Here is a 17,433-nt window from a genome sequence, read left to right on the forward strand (position 1 = left end):
CATACCCATTCTCCGAATGGACAAAATTCTTTTCGCTTTCATTCCGCATTCTCGATGTTGTTGACTGAGGACACTATTGGATGGGGGGTACTTTTACGTTCTGCTTTATACCCCTAACGCTCGCTTCATATGCGCTTTGTATTCAGCTTCAGGTCATGGCTAGCTCACCACCGCGATGAGACATAAAATGTCACGATTTCACGACACTTTCCTCATTACAGCTAATCTCTAAACGCTTCGTCCTTTTCTTAGTTATGAAAGTTACGATGGGCGGCTAAGTACTTCTCTGTGTATATTACCACATACATCGGATGGCAGCATAATAGAAGTTTTCCATCTCGTTTACTCTACGTCATCGGTTTCATCACTAATGTGCCGATCGTCCGCTTGTAGGTGCAAGATCGTGGCTCAATAGGATACTATGGAGTCTATGGATATCGGGACGTCAACATTGCTACGAATCTCCCACAAGACGCCCCACCTCTGCTGAGCTCAAGCCGCAGGAAGCAGTTCTTCCAGTTGTTGGGGATGTTGCCCAAGGCCGTCCGCGAGATTACATGGATGCTCACCAGCATTATGGCGCCATACTCAAGTACTTCGTCCAGCCTTTGTCCGTCGCATAATTCAACCAGAGCAAGTTCGTTGAGCAATGAAGAAGCGTTCAGGTTCCATTGTAATCTGCACTGTCTCTTCCTCAGTCCGCACTTTATGGGTGCCGTAAAATTTTACGAGGGACCAGCAGTGTAAGCACCAGTTATACCAGTCCTGTTCCCGGCCGTAAAAGCTCTCGCAGAGCGTCCTCGATATTGTTGAACACTCTTGAGAAGGTTCAGCTCGACCGCGAAATGAGTATTGACGAAGTACCGGACCACGGCGTCGGACGTTCTATCGTCTCAGTCTCGATCTCGGTCTCCTCCTGCTTACTACACTCTTCAGGCCATCTTGGGTCCTCCTCGACTTCAACCTCTTCGTATTCATGATCATCTTCCCATCCAAAATGGTCGGAAGGCGACTGCGGAGCACTCCCTGTGATGAGGTTAGCGTCGATTCACCGGTTTCTGCGGGCGGAGCCGTCCGTGCCTCAACCGCGATGGCTTACGACTTGGCTGCTATACGATGCGCTCGCGTTCGTGCGCTTACAACGGTAAGACGCTTGGACTCCTCTAAACCTCGACGGAAGTCCCGCGTAACTATTTCTTCGATCACTCTCCAAGAGCCCGGTGGGGATCCAGCACGTGCGTTGGCCGGAACTGTGCCCAGCTTAGCCTGCGCTGTAGCGGACTCGTTCTGTCTCTTTCTAGCTTTCTTCGGCACGGCTCGCTCGACAGGCTTCTCGGCCGTACTCTTGCTAGGCTCGGATCTGACATCACTCGAGCTATCAGCAACTTTGCCTTCTTCGCGGGCGGAGCGACAACAGCAGCTGAGGCGACTGGCAAATTTGCTTTACTCTTGGGATCCAAGTCAGGAGTCTCATTCCGAGCAGTCGAAAGCGCAAACGAGATATCGGTGACGATAGCATGGGCGCGTTTCGTGGTCTCGCTGTTTGGGAGGACACGGTGCGATGCGGACGTGAAAGTTTCCTAGTCTGCTTCTAACGCTGGTCCAGCGATCGGTTGGTACGATGATGGTCGGCGTGACATGATTTCAGACTCGGAAAAATAGATATCGGGTTAATGAGGAGAGGAGATACGCGTCGTCACATGGAGCCGCGGTGGGGGGGTTCGATATATCACGTCGAGGTCTTTGTTCGGTTCAAGTTCTGGGGGATGACTTAAAAACTCAAGGCTCATGGTGCTCTGGATCACAAGCGGACGAGGACCATATCTATGTTGTGAAGGCTGGCGCGTCCCGGTCTGATATCTCTCGACGCGTCCACCCGCGATGCACAGACTCTGACAGGAGGCTGGTACCCCACCTGGATATGACTCGTCGTAGTAAAAAACACAGGCGTGGTAGAAGAACCCAACCGTGGCAGCGACAGTTTGTGTAGGACGTGTAGAATTGCCTAGGAGTGCTAAAGCTATGAACAGAACTACCGCCTGACTTGGGTAGCCTCGATCGGGACTTTTTGCCTACCGCGAGGGCACTGATTTACTGGACAGCACTCCTACTAATGTTGAAAGGAGAAAGCCTCAAAGCCACTGTAGTCTATGTATGCATTGCCACTACACTTCGAGTATACTAGCCGTCCTTCTCCCGCGTAACATGATCCCTCCTCGCTCTTAGCGCTTCCTATATCCTTTTCTTCCTTGCTCTCTGGTCCTATTTATCTCTTGTATCCTTTAGTGGCGCGAACTTCTTGTCCCGAATACTTGTTAAATACCTTGTAGTTCAATAATCTACCTGGAAGAAGAACCAGGTAATCTCTACGTCATCATTCAAACAGAAAAGCCATCTACGATTACATGACAACAGCGCCGAAGTATCTCCCAGTGACAGTAGTAGGAACCCCTTGTCCGCTACAAAGGCCCCCAAAAGCTCAAGCCCATCTCTCATCTCGTGTTCTCCGCTCATCTCCGAAAGACAAATCAAGTCGCTTGTACGTAGCCCGGCTCGCACAAATCGCATGGCCATCAGCTTCCGCGCCCCCGTCCTCCTCGCCGACGGTGCTCCCAGCTTCGACCGCCTCTCCGGGCGTCCAAACCCCTTTGATCCACAGCGGCCGGCTCTTCTCGAGTGTGCAGCGCCCTGACCGTCACCCCCCGCCTTCCTAGTCCCGCCATCCCGTGCCTTCAACGCCGCAGCCCTCTTCCTCCTCTCCCGTCGTTTGTGCGGTTCGGTCTGCACGATCGCCTTCGCCCTCTTCCGCTTCCGTAAGCCTCCTGCGCCCGATACTCGGGCCTCTTGGGCCGTTGGCCTCACGGACCCGGCACTGTTGGAGACTTGTGCGTTCTTCGCGAAAGCGTTAGTATCAGCTGCTGCCGGAGGCTGGGCCAAGTCTGTGCGTTTGGGGGGAGGGGCTGAATTGGATGTCGATGAGGACGGCGTGGGCGCGTTTGGCGGCGTCGCTGTTGGCGAGGACGGTGCGTGCTGCGGCCTCGAAGCAGTTCCACGCTTCCTCGGTTGGGGAGTTGGAAGGCGGTTGGGTGATCGGTGACATGATGGACTAGCGGAGGACGAACGGCGGGAGTGTGGATGGTGATTCCTCAGGGCTGTGTGTTGCTTGACACGCGGTGTCACATGAAAACCGTGACAGGAAGCGGAAGTGCTGAGTTGGATTTAGTATCAGAGTTGTACCATAAGTATTTAATGAGGTGAGGAAACAGCCGAGGGCGGTTCGGTCAGGGTGTGCAGGGGTTAGATATATATCTGCACAAGCGGGACTAAACACGTAGCTTCTAAGTGCTCTTTTGTGGGGAATCGCACGCATCCTCCCTCGATGTGGCTAGTCTGCAGGTGGCGTCAAGCTATGTCAGTTGCTGGCATAGAGTCTGGTTGGTAAGAAGACGTCTTTGTACACGCGTTGGCGCATGACTGCCGTAGGACGATATTTCTAAGTAACACAGAAACGGCCACCCGCAGATTACCCCTCAGACGTGTTCAGGTGATGTAAGAGCCATCACGACGAACAGGGACACGGCTAGTAAATGGAGAAAAGTAGATGGTTGACCATGGTTGCGGGAAGCATTGAAGATTCTGAAGTTTCTTTCTATAAACACCTACCAGCAGCTACTCACTGCTTATACTGCTTCTGCAGCATTTTCGCAATCGTCGTCATCTGAATATTGCTCGTGCCTTCATAGATAGCGCCGATCTTGCTGTCGCGCCAATACTTCTCGGCAAGTCCCTCTCTGACGAACCCCATGCCGCCCATCCACTCGATCGCTTGACCTGATACCCGGCCGGCGACTTGCGAGGCGAATAGCTTCGCCATCGCGGCGTCGATGACGAACTCCTCGCCGGCCTCCTTCTTGCGGGCAGCGTTGAAGACGAGCCCGCGTGCGGCGCAGATCTCGGTGTAGGCTTGTGCGAGCTGGTGCTGCATGCCTTGGAAGTCGCCGACGTATTGGCCGAACTGCTTGCGTTCGTTCCAGACGTAGCTGTGTGTGCCGCTCTGTCAGCATTGCTTCTTTCTGCAGGGAAGTATAAGGCGAGTGGAACAAGCAACAAAACTCACCGAGCAGCATTCTCCCACGCGCCCAGCGCAAGCCCCGTCATCTGTGCTGCGATGCCGATACGCCCCTCATTCAAGAGCCCTATCGCGTACTTGTAGCCCTGCCCCTCCTCGCCGAGCAGGTGATCGTGCGGTATCTCGACGTCGTCGAACGTCACGACGCACGTACTGCTCGCCTTGATACCCAACTTCTTCTCCTTCTTCGAGATCGCAAAGCCCGGGGTACCCTTTTCCACGATGAACGCCGTGATGCCCTTGTAGCCCTTGCTGGGGTCCATATTGGCGAAGACGATGAAGAAGCCCGCTTCCAGACTGTTCGTTATCCACATCTTGGAGCCGTTGATCTTGTAGCCCGACGACGTCTTCTCGGCTTTCGTCGCCAGCGCAAAGGCATCGGACCCCGACACCGGCTCGCTCAGGCAGAACGACCCAATTGTGTCCGTCGCCAGCTTCGGCAGCCACTTCTTCCGGTCCTGCTCCTTCCCGAACTTGATGATCGCCGTATTCACCAGCGTATTATGCACATCCACCATGACACTGACACTCGGGTCCACTCTCGCGAGCTCCTCAATCGCCACAATCGCCGCCGTGAAGTTCATCCCCGCGCCGCCGTACTCCTCGGGGATCTCGATCCCCATGAGTCCCTGCTCGAAGCACTGCTCTATTATCTCCGGGTCCATCTTCTCCGCCTCGTCCATGTCGCGCGAGCGGGGGAGGATCACGTCGTTTGCGAACTTGGAGACTTGCTCTTTCATGAGGCTTTCGGTTTCCGAGAGGTGCGTTATAGGTGTGGGCGGTATGTCGGTGAGGTCCATGGGCTCGCCTTTGGTGACGACCTGGTTGGAGAAGGGCGGACATGAGGAGAGGCTGCGCGTGCTGTTGCTGTGACGCGGAGAGAGTGGTCAGTGGGGTGTACTTGTGTGGACTTGCTGTTCCTGGCCAGCGGAGATACGCTGGGAGACTCACTGCGGCGAGACCTTTAGCCGTGCTGGTTTACCTACCGCAGGGCGTGCTGATGCGGCGGCGGCGCGGGCAAGTGGCCGGAGGACCTTGGAGAGAGGGGCCATGGTGACAGTCTGTATTTTCACGCAGTCTATATGCTGGTTGTAAGAAGTACTGGAGCGAATGATGAGGACGAAGCTGGCGTAGGAATTATTTCTGCTTCCTCTCATGTCATGTGCATACCCGCCGGAACAGCCAAGCGATTGTTGCCGAGGAAGACGATCGGCTTCGCTCCCGAGCTCTCTGGCTCACCAGTGGCCACGGCCCCTCGTCCGGACCCCAGATTGTGGCTGTTCAATGACTCGATCTGGCCCCAGCGACGGTTAATCTCGGCCTCCACGTCGAGCGGCTTGCGAAGCGACAAAGCTCTTGATCGGCTTGCAAAAGGTAATGATTATGGTTCGCATCACCTAGGTGGGCAGTCCAAAGAGTAGTGGCGAGGACGCGTCTAGCGAACAAACAGCCAATTGGCGCTAAAGCGGCGTCTGAGGTATGCCAGCTACAAACAAGAGGAGAAAGATGTCGACATCAGGCCGCCCGTATCGACCGATCGCTCAAGACACAATGAGAAAGCTGCCCGCAGAAGATGCAAAGGACTGTGTGCAACCCGAGCACAGTCAGACGCGCGACGCCGATGTAGAAGCAATATGTATTCCCTGTACACCTGCTGCTCCAAGGTATCGATATTCAGATCCCAATACGCCAATCCAGACTCAAACTTTTCGGAAGTCGAAACCGTCCCATAGACAGGTGCGCCGCCCGGAACATCGCGGGTGCAACTGGCGTACACTCGAAGTGCACTAATGCGTCGATACGCGGCCGCCGGGTATCTTGCTCAACCATGGAAGGGCGGCAGAGAGAAACGACAATAGTCTACAGAACTCTTCCTTCACAAACTTCACTCCGGGCCTGGCGTGGGCTTGTGGCGCACGGTTACGGGACAAGCCAGTCGGCCATAGGCTCCTCCAAGCGTTCTGGGCGCGTTAACGCGGTCGACAGGGTCTTTCACATTTCTAGTGCTGGCGGAGCGCTCTAGGACAGGTGAGTGAGGTGCATGTGAGCCCGTCTCCAAACAGAAGTGGTGTTGATCTTTCATCCCGTCGTGCATTAAGAATTAGGGTAAATTCGTCAATCGTGGCTCTTGCGTTATTGCTGCGGTCGTCTGGCTGTCCAGATGTGTCTGTAGCAGGTCAGTGACTGAATCAATGTGGGAAGCGTTGTGCAGAAGCGAGGGCGGTTTAAGGAACTCAGACCAGCCGTAGACGGACTTACATGTTGTTGTATGCGTGGACTTTCCTCTGGCATATTTGCCGTTTGACAGCGTCCAACAGCGGCTTCACGTGTTGTGCCGCGTCCCAGTGGTTTACTCTTGTGAAGGGCGCTAAGCTGAGAGCCTCCAATCCCTCAGTGATGCCCAAGTTGTACCATCGTCCAATCTCTTTCTGGTGCGGGTCTGCGGGCCACGAGTTGTACGGGGCCCTTATAATCATCTCTTGGATGTCAATGAAGCCTGCCGCCTGCAGCATCTGCCGTGTGTTGTGCTGATATTCGATGGGTCGAGCTACCCGTCGCGTGGCCTCAGCGAGGTAGTTGTACCATTGACTGATTACGTTTTCCTGTGGAAGAGTTCCGTCGTCACATCGTGGCTGAAGGTCGATTTCGATCTGCTCGATCCACCCGTAACCTGGTTTGAGGTGTCTAGCCAAATCAGCTTCGTGTTTCATACGATCGAGCGAAAGGCACAACGTGCTGGGGGCAGGCATTTGCGTACGTAAAGATCTTCTGGTATAGCTCTGGCCAGCTTGAGACACTGCCACTGGCCATGCGCAGATGAATCAAATCCCAAGAGTCCTCACCGAGGCTCCATGGGCTCTCGTAGTCGCGTGGAACTCGGAACCGGAGGTTTGGTGGTATTCTGCCTCGGGATTAGACTTGGCCGGTGGGAATGACAGAATTCGAGGGACCCACTTCTCTGGCTGTATGTTGACTAGGTCTAATCCAACGACCTTCATTTGCATCGTTAGCTGAGTGCTCGCTGAATAGGCTCATGTCATCTATGCTGCTACGAACCTCCGCGTCGAGATATTTGCTGTGCGCACGGATTGCAAGTCAGCCAAGTGCCATTGGGGAAGCATAGTAACTCGGGTTGTTTTCACGACAGCCGGAGCAGGGAGCACTCACTCCGCCATGTCGATAGCCCAGATCCCTGTCCCGCATCCCAAGTCGAGTATTCGTGGAGTGTCCCAATTGGGAGTGATGGGCGCCTGGTGGAGCTGCTCCCTTCTCGCGACGAGGAAGATTTTGTGATAAATGTCCATGCGATCCTTTTCAGGCTGTGCGACGAGCGGCGCGCGTCAGAACTGGCTTCACGTGCCCGCAGAGCGAACTCCTCACCTCGTCGCAGGGGTACAAATATATGCCCCGCCTGAATCCATGGTAGACCCGCCCGTTCTCCGAGTAGTTCTGAGGAACCGGAACTGCCAACCTGTCGTGGTGGGTCCAGGTTAGTCATCTATTGCTACCAATTCGCGGATTCGTCGTGGGGAGAGGCGAGCGCGGGACACGGATTGCGCGGCTGCGGCCCAAGCCAGCAGATCGCCGGGTCTCGGTGCAGGAAAGCAGACGGCCCACCCGTCCTTGCGTGCGGCCTTCGACTGGGACCGTGAAGATTCTCGCTCTGCGGGGATGGCACAATCGTGCGCAGAAGCGATCCGCCAGCGAGGTGTGGGAAGCAGCGAAGGAGCGGCACCTACCCGTTCGATGTCATCGTAACCATTTGGGACAATTTCGCTTTCATCGAAAGGTTGTGCCGTCGGTGTCGAGAGCGATGGCCTCAGAGGCGCCGCACGCAGCTGGTTGAGGAGGGGTGTGGAGCGCAGCCCAGGCGACGACGAGGGGCTGCGAAAGGGAGTGAGTGTGGAGCGACAGCTCGGTGCGTGTCAGGGCGGGAGGGCGTGTCGGGGGCAGAGTCAAGAGAAAGGCTTAAGTTAGGGGCGGAGAGGTTTTCTTAAATGTGCCAGAGCAGCAGGCCGCGCAGATGCATGCAAGTCAAAGCGGCAGGACCGGGGTCGATCAGCGGCCGCGGACTCGCCAGTCAAGGTACTGGTACGGACTAACATAGCAGGCCCTTGTGCGAAGGAGGCACTGGGAGGGTGCTGAGGTGACACGGCGCACGAACGAGGGATGGATACCGTGCCCGACACACGGACGGCGCTGCTCGCTCGGCGCTGATGCCTTGCCCGTCCGCCCTCCCACCTCCCACCTCCCACCTCGCACCGCACGCTTCCCGCGGGCCCTTCCTGGAGGCGAGCTAGGGAGTAACTACACAGGGAGAGAGTGCCAGCGAAGGCTGGGTGCCGCTTCTGGAATCTCCATCATGCCTGTTGATTGCAGCCACTTGCAGCAGCCCGCGCCGCCACATGATGGGCGATGTGAGGGAGCGCGGCGGCGTCAGACGGGGGGTTGTCGCGTCGAAGCGGTCAATGCAATCACGCTGGACCCACCTTTGCTTACCGGCCTGGCCTCACTACAGACTACAGCGTCGCTAGCGGGCGAAACAGGGCCAGCAGCGGCAGCCGCGACAGGCCCCATGACAGGCCTGGGGAAAGCAGCAGCAGCTAGTGGAGCAGTGGAATACACTCTGGGCGACGCGGCAGCGTGCAATTCCCAAGGGCAGCCGACGGCCGGCGGGCAATCCAGCAGGAGGGTTCCCGCTACCCAGAGCGCCGGGTCTCTTCGAGCAGCCAGGCTGGGCGGTTGGGCAGAGTTGGCCCCGCGCTATGACCCCAGGAGCCGGTAGCGCGTCAGAGAGCAAAGCTGTCCCGATAGTCCGGTCGAGCAAACAGCGACGTGTCTGCTTCGCCCGCCCTGCCCAAGACGACGCTGAGAGCCAGTCGTGGGCGCCGAAACAGTGAATGCAAACGAAGAGTGTCTCGCGCACGTCTCCGCCTCCGACCAAGACAGTTGGCCGAGTGCACCACGCCTTGAGCTGCTGGAGCTGCGAGAAACAGCAGCAGCAGCAGCAGCCCTTGGCTTCGATCACGATGTAGCAGCGCGGGCGGCCGGTACGCGAGATTCAGAAGAAAGCGCGTTATCGCATACCGTTAAACACAAGTACCGATCGGTGGGAAGGAACAGGAGATCTCGATTCCCACGCTCATCCGCACGCTTCTGAGGACCCGATAGGAAGGTAAGAAGAGCGAGCCGGCGTCGACGCAGTCGCAGCACACCACCAACAAGACATTACGGTTCGGTGCACGGGTGCTCTCAATCCTTGCGCAATCTGGCCACTCACGTTCAACAGATCTTCATAGGCTGTGTCACTTCGCACGTTGTGCTCGTACTCTGGCCCGGTTATTAATCTGACTGGGTCCCAGAACAGACGGCACTGCATGCTGCTGGGAGCAGGCCACAAAACCGGGGTCACGCCAAGCCCCATGCCGTTGACTGCTCCGGTAACGAGAGTTGGCTGTCGGACGCGTGAAAGAAGAAGCAGCTGCAGTCGGGGCGCAGAGTGGTTTACCTTGTTGAGCGTGAGAACGATGATCGATGTGCCAGCTCTTGCCCGCCAAAAGTCTCGAAGTGAACGACCCGGCGCGGCGGTAGGGAAAAGGCCATGCCCAGATCCGCGGGTACTTCTTGGAATTACCGGACGCGATGGGGGCTGCAGTTGGCTGGCATGCTCCACTTAAAAGCGTGTCTTCGCTTGACGTCTCCCGAGGATGCAATCTGCGAGGAAAGATCAATTCCCAGCTCTGAAGGGAGTGGCAGCAAGCAGACGCACGCGAACGGCTTTTGTGTGCAACATAGACATCTCTCCACTGCAGATACTAAGCAAAGTTCACCCAGCCTTGTCTCGCGAATCGGCTAGTTTTACGCCTCCAAACATGGATGCTGTTCCTACGAGCATCCTCTGATTACGCAGTTAATGCTCGTTTGGCACGCCGCCGAAACCTCTGCAAGCTCAATCAGCAGTACCATCCCACAGCTGCGACAACGCCCGGCTCTACTGTCGGCGAGAGATGCACAGCTTACAATAAATTAATCGCAAATTCCAAATTTCTGTCGACCGGACATGACCGGCATAATGCACCAAAGGTAGCTTGAGAGGCCTTCCGTAGGCGCGGGATGAGTGCAAACTGGATGGTACTCCATTGCAAGCCACTCTCTTAGCTCGTCAATAGCATCCCTCGCTTTCCGAGAGGCTGGTTCATGGCGGCTAACGCGGCGCGGGACGCAAGAGGTCGATGCACGTTCCGGAACAGTGCTGAGCAATTGAAGGTTTGGGGAGACGCGGGGGAGTAGAATATAAGCTGTCCTCCAATGACGAAGGCTTGCTACAGCTAGAGCAGGTAGCCAGGAGAGCGGTTCGCCAGCCTTATGCGGTGCGGCCTTCACACACGAACTCGTGTATAATGTCGCTGCATCTGGCTCGCACGTGGTATGGTGCCTGCGTCGTCCGCTAGAGGTGGTGACGTAGGGTGTCCTCGTAGCCTTGATGAACGGCATCGTCTCGGCGTTGGCGTTCGCTTGATCGCGCCCTGGAAGGTCCGTGTATATTCATTGACGGATGTGATCTTGACGAATAAGCAAAGGACAGACTAGCAAGAGGTGTGAGAATTACTGCGCGTGACATTCCGCTTCGTCGCTGCGAGGTGGGGATGGTGGCTTTGTATGAGCTACCGCCAATGAAGTCCACTGCAGTCGAGACCACATCAATGTTGCACCGACAACCAAAAGCTCCTCCGTCAGTGAGAAGGAAGCTCCGGAGGAAGCGAGGAGATTTGCGCCAGGCTTCAGGCCTCCTATCACTTGCATGGCGCTATGTTCCATCCGCATGTGAGAGGGCTTACCGACGCTTGGAGAGATCCGCTGGGCGTGTGCTTCCCGGCCGGACGTTGGAGAAGAAGTTCGAGAAGGTCCCACAACCTGACACGCGAAGCAGCCTGCGATTTTGAAATGTGTTGTTGTAGCGACCCGAACTTGCGGGAAGCCTGCCTGTCCCGCGAGTGTGGGTGCCAGCTGTCGGCCCAGGCCGTCGTGTTTCACGCCCTGGACGAGCAGGGGGAACCTTGAAATGGCGGTTCATCTCCCTGCACGCCTCAGCGAATCGTGTGAGCTTCGATGGCTTCGACGACTTCTACGCTAAGGATGTGACTGGTCCGCTGTGGACAAGATTCTGCGCGATCGCCTCCTGTAGCGCAGGGGCGTTGGAAGTCAGCTGACCGTCTCGAAGTCCCAGCTGGAGGGATCCCAATGCGTTGAGAAGCGTCTCAATGGGTACTAAATCAGGATTATCCAAGATGATCCGTTCATTGCTGTTCATCCGCTGCGATCTACCAGCGTTGGTGGCTTTGGCTTCCGCTTCCATGCTTGCCTGATAGTTTATTTCAACCACTAACATCCTCCATTGCTGGCGGCAACTTCAGTCGAGAGCAGTACACTCCAACAGCTTAAAGTCTGCGTGAGGATGCCACTGTAGATACTAGGGACGTGTGGCCTAAATGCACCCCAGGGACACTGTCTTGCGCCTGTTGCGGCATAGTGTTAGTCTGGCAGCGCTTCATTTGCGAGCAGGTGTCCCAACTTTAGGAGGCAAGTTTCTATCCTTAATAGCTGCCTAAGGTCAGGGAATCTGACCTAATCCCGATTCCTTCATATCGGACTCATCCGTCTCGATGGTCACAATGTCGGACGTCGAACGCATTCTGAGGACGGACCCTAACTATCCTTGTACATAGCAGGAACAGACACCAGATGACACCCTTGGACTGGCCCTAAGAGAGCAAGCACAGAGACAGCGATCGCCAAAACCATAAACTGGGGATTGTTTGGGCATCAACGGGCATCGAACTCGTACGAGCACCGTTTTCCAAGCCGCGGCGGTCAATAGTCGGTAACCTGAAAGGGATATGACCAGCCCTGCGTTTCTTCGCCGCGACAAGGGGGTTCGAAGGCCTACCTACCAACCCAAGTAAAAAGCCTTGGGCTTCGGCCACGAGCCAAGATTAAAGCGGGCCAACGGCTATCACGAGTATGTGGCACGTCCAACATCCAAGATCGAGTGCTCTCGACCGTCACATCACCTCCGAGGTTGCAACGTCGCTAAACAGGATGACAAGTCCTCGTCCAGCCAGTGCCCCATAGGCACCTGTGACATCCCCAGCTACCATTCCGTCGGGTCAGGTAAGTGATGCCCAAGCTTTCCCCAAACCAAGCCTTACCCAAAGCAATGCTTGTGGATAGATAAGGACCGTAATGCGAAACAGGCCCATTGACGGTGATCCACTAAGACATGTCGCCGCGTTTTCCCAACAACGGTATGAAACAACAACTCCAGTGACCCTATCAGGTATTTCTCCAGAGAACAGGATCTCCTACCCGAAAGAACCCAGTCGGAGGAAATGGCCCAGGTGAAGCATTCAGGAGACGAGCGTTGTTGCTCTGCGGTCCAGCAGCTCGACCCTCGCTCGGGCCGGAACTGGAGTGATCCGCAACCGACAACGTACTATGGATTGTGCACTCGTCACTGGCTGTATGTCAGGCCCTGATGATAATAGCATTGCCGGATCTCATACCACATCCACGCTTCGTTTCCCGGTTTAGGCGGAATTTCAGCCCAGTCATGGTGTTCGATTAGTTGAACTTTCAGGCCTCCATCATGTTTCGAGGTCTCTTATCACATTATCCTCTCACTCTTCCAAAAAAGGGATTTGCATTCTCAACCTCTCGTCAGTGTAAATCGTTGCCAAAGTAAAACATTGCGGCTGTTTCCAGTACGTCGGCCCCTTATAATCGGAAGAAGGCCGGCTTCAAGTCACAAGTCGGTAAACATAATGTCCGAACGGAGCCAGACCACTCAACACACACTCAGGACGGTGCCTTCAATGCGACTCCTTCTCGAAGATTAGGGAACCATGGTCCTTCGTCGTGTTTCACAATCGCGAAGTGGGCGGGTGCCTAGTGGCTGCACGAGCTCGTACGATCTCGGCTTCTGCCTATGTTACAATTACAACGTCCCTTTGCGATTTCACAGGGATTATCGAAGTCGCCTTCTGTGCATGGCCTAAGCAAACACCAGCCACCTGAAGCACTAGACACTTTGAGAGAATGTGGAGAGCTATAGCAAAGGTATCCGCACTCGACTCATCTCACACGCGACAGCCGAGTCGTTCAGGCTTTTCGAATCATCCAAGCACATTACCTGCTGCTCACCGCCAAGCTGTATCCGCCCTGAGCCGAGTAGAATCCCTGAACGACGATCGCCACTTTGCCTATTTCAGCAACCCTCAGAGTATCTGCGGCGCTCGCGGACGCACACCCGCTGATAACTTGGTACTGCAATACGGAACCCATCACGTCTTCGCCACATTGTGTCGACAGCAGGATGCAGGTTTGTACCACCGCGACACCATGAATTTATCATGCGACCCTCAAGCGGGTTCGCCTAGCGCGCATATCCAGAGGATCCTCTGAGCGTCGACTTACATCCCACGTCAGGGTGGGATACATTGCCAAATGCATCTGAGCCGATGCGAGTCAAAGACAGAGTGTACCGCCTTGACCCGCACGAGAAGTGCACCGTCCCGAACAGACAGTGTAGTTATAAGCAGTTATCAAAGCAAAAGCCAACAGTATACTATGATCCATCATTAACGTCTAAGCAGACAGATTTAAGACATATCAACTGGATACATTCCGCAAGCACTTCGCATTTCTTCAAAAGCTACGCCTAGTATCATGACCATGTCAAGATAGCCACGCTTCCCGCTCTTAGAGGAGACAACTGTCCGCAGAGTGAGAGCGACTGCTTTGCTGCTGTATGGTGATGGTTCAACTTATCCAACGACCCAGCTCATGTCCCAGCCCACAGCTCTTCATGTCTCAAGTAACTCCCACCTCTCCATACACACCTGATAACCTGAGATCTTCGGCTGAACGAGTCACTGAACAAGTCGTACATCGCACAGTCCCCACCGGACGTCTTCCCCACAACCAATCCGTCTGCCGGCCACTCAAAGGTCTAGCGATCGAACATCTGACGGCTCACAGACAGTAGCACATATCCGCAGTAATGTCGGCCGGCTGCTGCCATCCGCAAGCCGTACAACAAGAGCCCGCACCACAGCGCACCACGCCGGACTGCCTTTAAGCCAAGCTAGCCGTGACACCGGCACGCACAAAACCGATATGTAAGACCAGCTGTTCCTCGTCGAGACCGGCCAGGCCTTCCCTCTAACCCGATAGTCTACGGAAAGGATCAGGGCAGGGCGACGGAAGCGCATCCCTCAGCCGGAAACCCAGAAGATCGCACGCGCGACGTGCAGGCATCCGGATCGCGGCCGCGGTTCTGCATGCGAAAGAAGTAATTCGCCTCTCAGTCTGAGAAGATGACCGGTTCAAGCCTGGTCTTTCACAAACCAATCCGAGTTCGCATCAAACATGAAGTTCGTGATGTTGAACTCGTTGTTCACACCTTCCTGCATGGACATCTGCTCGCCACCGCCCATACCCAAAGCAGCAACACCAGACGGCGCATCCATCGACACGGGCAGCCTCGGCATGTTGAAGAAGTCGAACACATCCAGATACTCGAGCTCGTTCGGCGCCGGGGTTCTTACGGCGGGCGTCACAGCGGCCGGAAGCACGCGTGTTGTCGCAGCCGCCTGCTGCCTTGGGAGGCGGCTGATCAAAAAGTCCAGATCGAAAGCACAGCGGCGCATATCCGCGAGAATCTTGACGGTGGACGGGGTGACACGGTCGCCGTTCGAGGCCTGCGACTCGCTGTACTCGTCCAGTACGCGCTGGAGCAGGAAAGCGTAGCGCTCAGCGACTTGCCAGTACACGCCCATCTCGCGAAGGGTGTCGACGAGAATGTTGATGGTGGGATTGACGTGGTGATCGATGGTTGAGCCGTGGACGAGTAGGACGCGGGCGGCGACCCAAAGGGAGAAGGCGAAGGGAGGGCCGAGCTTGGTCAGCATGCCGTTCGCTTTCACGTAGTCACAGAGCACGCTGATGTTCTCGACGGCGCCGAGGCACCGCTGGCTTGCACTGTAGGAGGGAGTGAAGATTGGCGAGCGGGTTGTTGGATAGGCGGCGGAGGAGTGGAGGCGGATGACGGTCCTGCGGGTGTGTCAGCTCGCGCAAGATATTCAGGAGCAAAATCAACCCGGGGGTAGGAGGGTAGGAGGACAGGTAGCAAGTTATGGATGGCGCCTAACTTGAAGGGATGATCATCGAAAACTTACGTTTGGTAGGCTGCATGCAATAACACCCATCCGCAATTGACGACCTTGTTGCCGGCGGTAGATCCGCCGAAGATGCGGGACATATTGCCGTACTCACTTGGAAGGTTAAACTTCCAGGTGTTGAGCATGCTGTCCAGTTTTCGGTATTCGCCCTGCCACTCTTCGACGTCTGAGAGCGAACCAATATCCACCGGCGTTTTCAGAAACTGGTGAATCTGTGTGAGAATCCCGATGATCTCGATGTAGTACGAAAAAGACCCTAGGTTCTCTGGCCGGTTCATGCTATAGTCTGTCCGCTCTGCAGTCCGGAACCACCTGGTGTCCACCGGCTGGTTCCTGGAGAATAAATCGTCGCGGCACGGAAGTCTCCGATCGATTTCCCTTTCATCCAGCGCGAACTCAAAGGCCGTTGCGACTGTCGCATATCGGTCAAGAAGGTAAACCATCCAGAAAAGCCTTCGCCGGCTCTCGTCTTCAATCCAGTCCTTTGGCTCCGGTAGCACCATTGCACGAAGCGTGTAGATTGATGCGTACTTGGGCGACACCATTGAGGAAGTCGTCTCCACCGATAGTCCAAGCTGGACGACTGAGCGGGTAATCAAAGCCAGCAGGTTCCATGCGGGCGGTCCATTGGAGAAACCAACAAGATCCAGAGCCAGTATTACAAGCGCTTGCAGAGCCTTGACGGAGCTGTTTTCGAGACCGTAAAGTAGCACCTTCTGCTTAGAGACGTCGTGATACCTCTGTCGACTGTCAGCAGTCAGCCGTGTATCGGTCGAGAACCGAAGGGTCGTCGCTACGATGGCATGAAGTAGGATGCGGTCCGCCTCATCCAATGCAGAGGAGCCGAAAAGAGAGTCAAGGGTACTCCTCCGATGCAGTATCGGACACCAGGTGTTGATATGTTTGAAGAAAAGGTCCGTTAGTGCGTACAGGAGATCGTACGGGGGGAAGTCATCTTCCTGAGAGCCTAATGACGCCTGATGTGCTGCACTGTTGAGGCTCGGTGAGCCCAGCTGCGGATCATTTGCATGATAGAGGTTTTTCGCGATTGCCGGTAAATCCGGGATGGCTTGCTGCTGCATACCGTCGGCTGAAATAGACGGTAGATACTCTGGGGTGCGCTGGCTCATTCCTGGCGTCTGCGGCCCTCCAAAGGGTCCAGAGTAATCCGGAATCAGGCCGGGCGTTGATGGGAAGCTAGCGGAGGGCTTCTGCAGAAACAGCGCTGTCTCCGCTCTTGGGACATGAGGCGTCTGCAGTGCGGGCGTGCTTCTGAAGGCTGAAACATCATGTCGGGGAGATGTTTGAGCAACAGGCAGCCCATTGGTGCTGAGCTGGGTAATAGTAGCCTGCTGTCTCTGCAGTACCTCCTCCAGCCTATCTGCGTGTGAGGGTTAGTCGAGTTGAGCACAAGATCCCAGTGTAACACCTGTTGAGATGAAGAGGCACAGACTCAGATGACAAAGTGGAAGAGTTCACAGACCCAGTGCTCCTGGTATATGCGCTTGGTTTTACTCTTGCAGACATACTGACTTGCAAAATTCGAGACCAGCGCTTGCTCAGGAAGACTTTGAGTATCAATCTGACCTTTGGAAGTGAACACGAGATCGTAGTATAACACGAGTGTAAAAGTGATGCCTACCCAGTCGTGCTTCAAGCTCTCGGCCATAACCAGCTCTCAAGCCAGGCTTCTTCCTCTCCTTATACTCACAAAGCTGATTATTCCTCAGACACCAGCCGCAGCTCGGATGTCCTCTGTCGCCTACAGATTTCAGCTTCCAACCCAATTCACTTACACGTAGCACGCTCACATTTGACCTTTCTCGTCTTGCATAACTCACACGACACAGACATTGGCCTCTTCCTCTTGCCAGTCCCCTCATGGGCCTCCTGGTCCCCACCCGTGCTCTCATCTCCGCTCCAGTGCTCGTTGTCTTCACCATCGCCATGGGAACGACTGGTTGGAGACCTGTGCAGGGTCTCAACGGCCGTCGGACTATTCTGCTGGCGAGCACTGCTCATCTCATTGATTTACCGTGATGAAATGTCTGACTTCGTCGGATG

At 55.5% G+C, this 17,433-nt stretch overlaps 3 protein-coding genes across 3 annotated transcripts; all 3 read right to left on the bottom strand.

Moving 5' to 3' along the window:
- Positions 1-3,673: 3,673 nt before the first annotated feature.
- On the bottom strand, positions 3,674-5,181 carry W97_06335 (uncharacterized protein; the record flags this gene model as incomplete). Its single annotated transcript, XM_007784209.1, has 3 exons — positions 3,674-4,040; positions 4,118-4,996; positions 5,081-5,181. The coding sequence occupies 3 exons, from the start codon at positions 5,179-5,181 to the stop codon at positions 3,674-3,676; spliced, it is 1,347 nt and encodes a 448-aa protein (XP_007782399.1).
- Positions 5,182-6,384: 1,203 nt separating this feature from the next.
- W97_06336 (uncharacterized protein) lies at positions 6,385-7,434 on the bottom strand (the record flags this gene model as incomplete). Its single annotated transcript, XM_007784210.1, has 5 exons — positions 6,385-6,814; positions 6,888-7,031; positions 7,085-7,122; positions 7,187-7,205; positions 7,298-7,434. 5 exons carry the CDS (start codon positions 7,432-7,434, stop codon positions 6,385-6,387), a joined length of 768 nt encoding a protein of 255 aa, XP_007782400.1.
- Positions 7,435-14,514: 7,080 nt separating this feature from the next.
- Positions 14,515-17,391, bottom strand: W97_06337 (uncharacterized protein; the record flags this gene model as incomplete). Its single annotated transcript, XM_007784211.1, has 4 exons — positions 14,515-15,241; positions 15,367-16,750; positions 17,012-17,131; positions 17,181-17,391. The coding sequence occupies 4 exons, from the start codon at positions 17,389-17,391 to the stop codon at positions 14,515-14,517; spliced, it is 2,442 nt and encodes an 813-aa protein (XP_007782401.1).
- Between the last annotated feature and the right edge of the window lie 42 nt (positions 17,392-17,433).

The sequence above is a fragment of the Coniosporium apollinis genome, assembly GCF_000281105.1.
Source record: "Coniosporium apollinis CBS 100218 chromosome Unknown supercont1.32, whole genome shotgun sequence".
Classification (NCBI taxonomy): domain Eukaryota; kingdom Fungi; phylum Ascomycota; class Dothideomycetes; genus Coniosporium; species Coniosporium apollinis.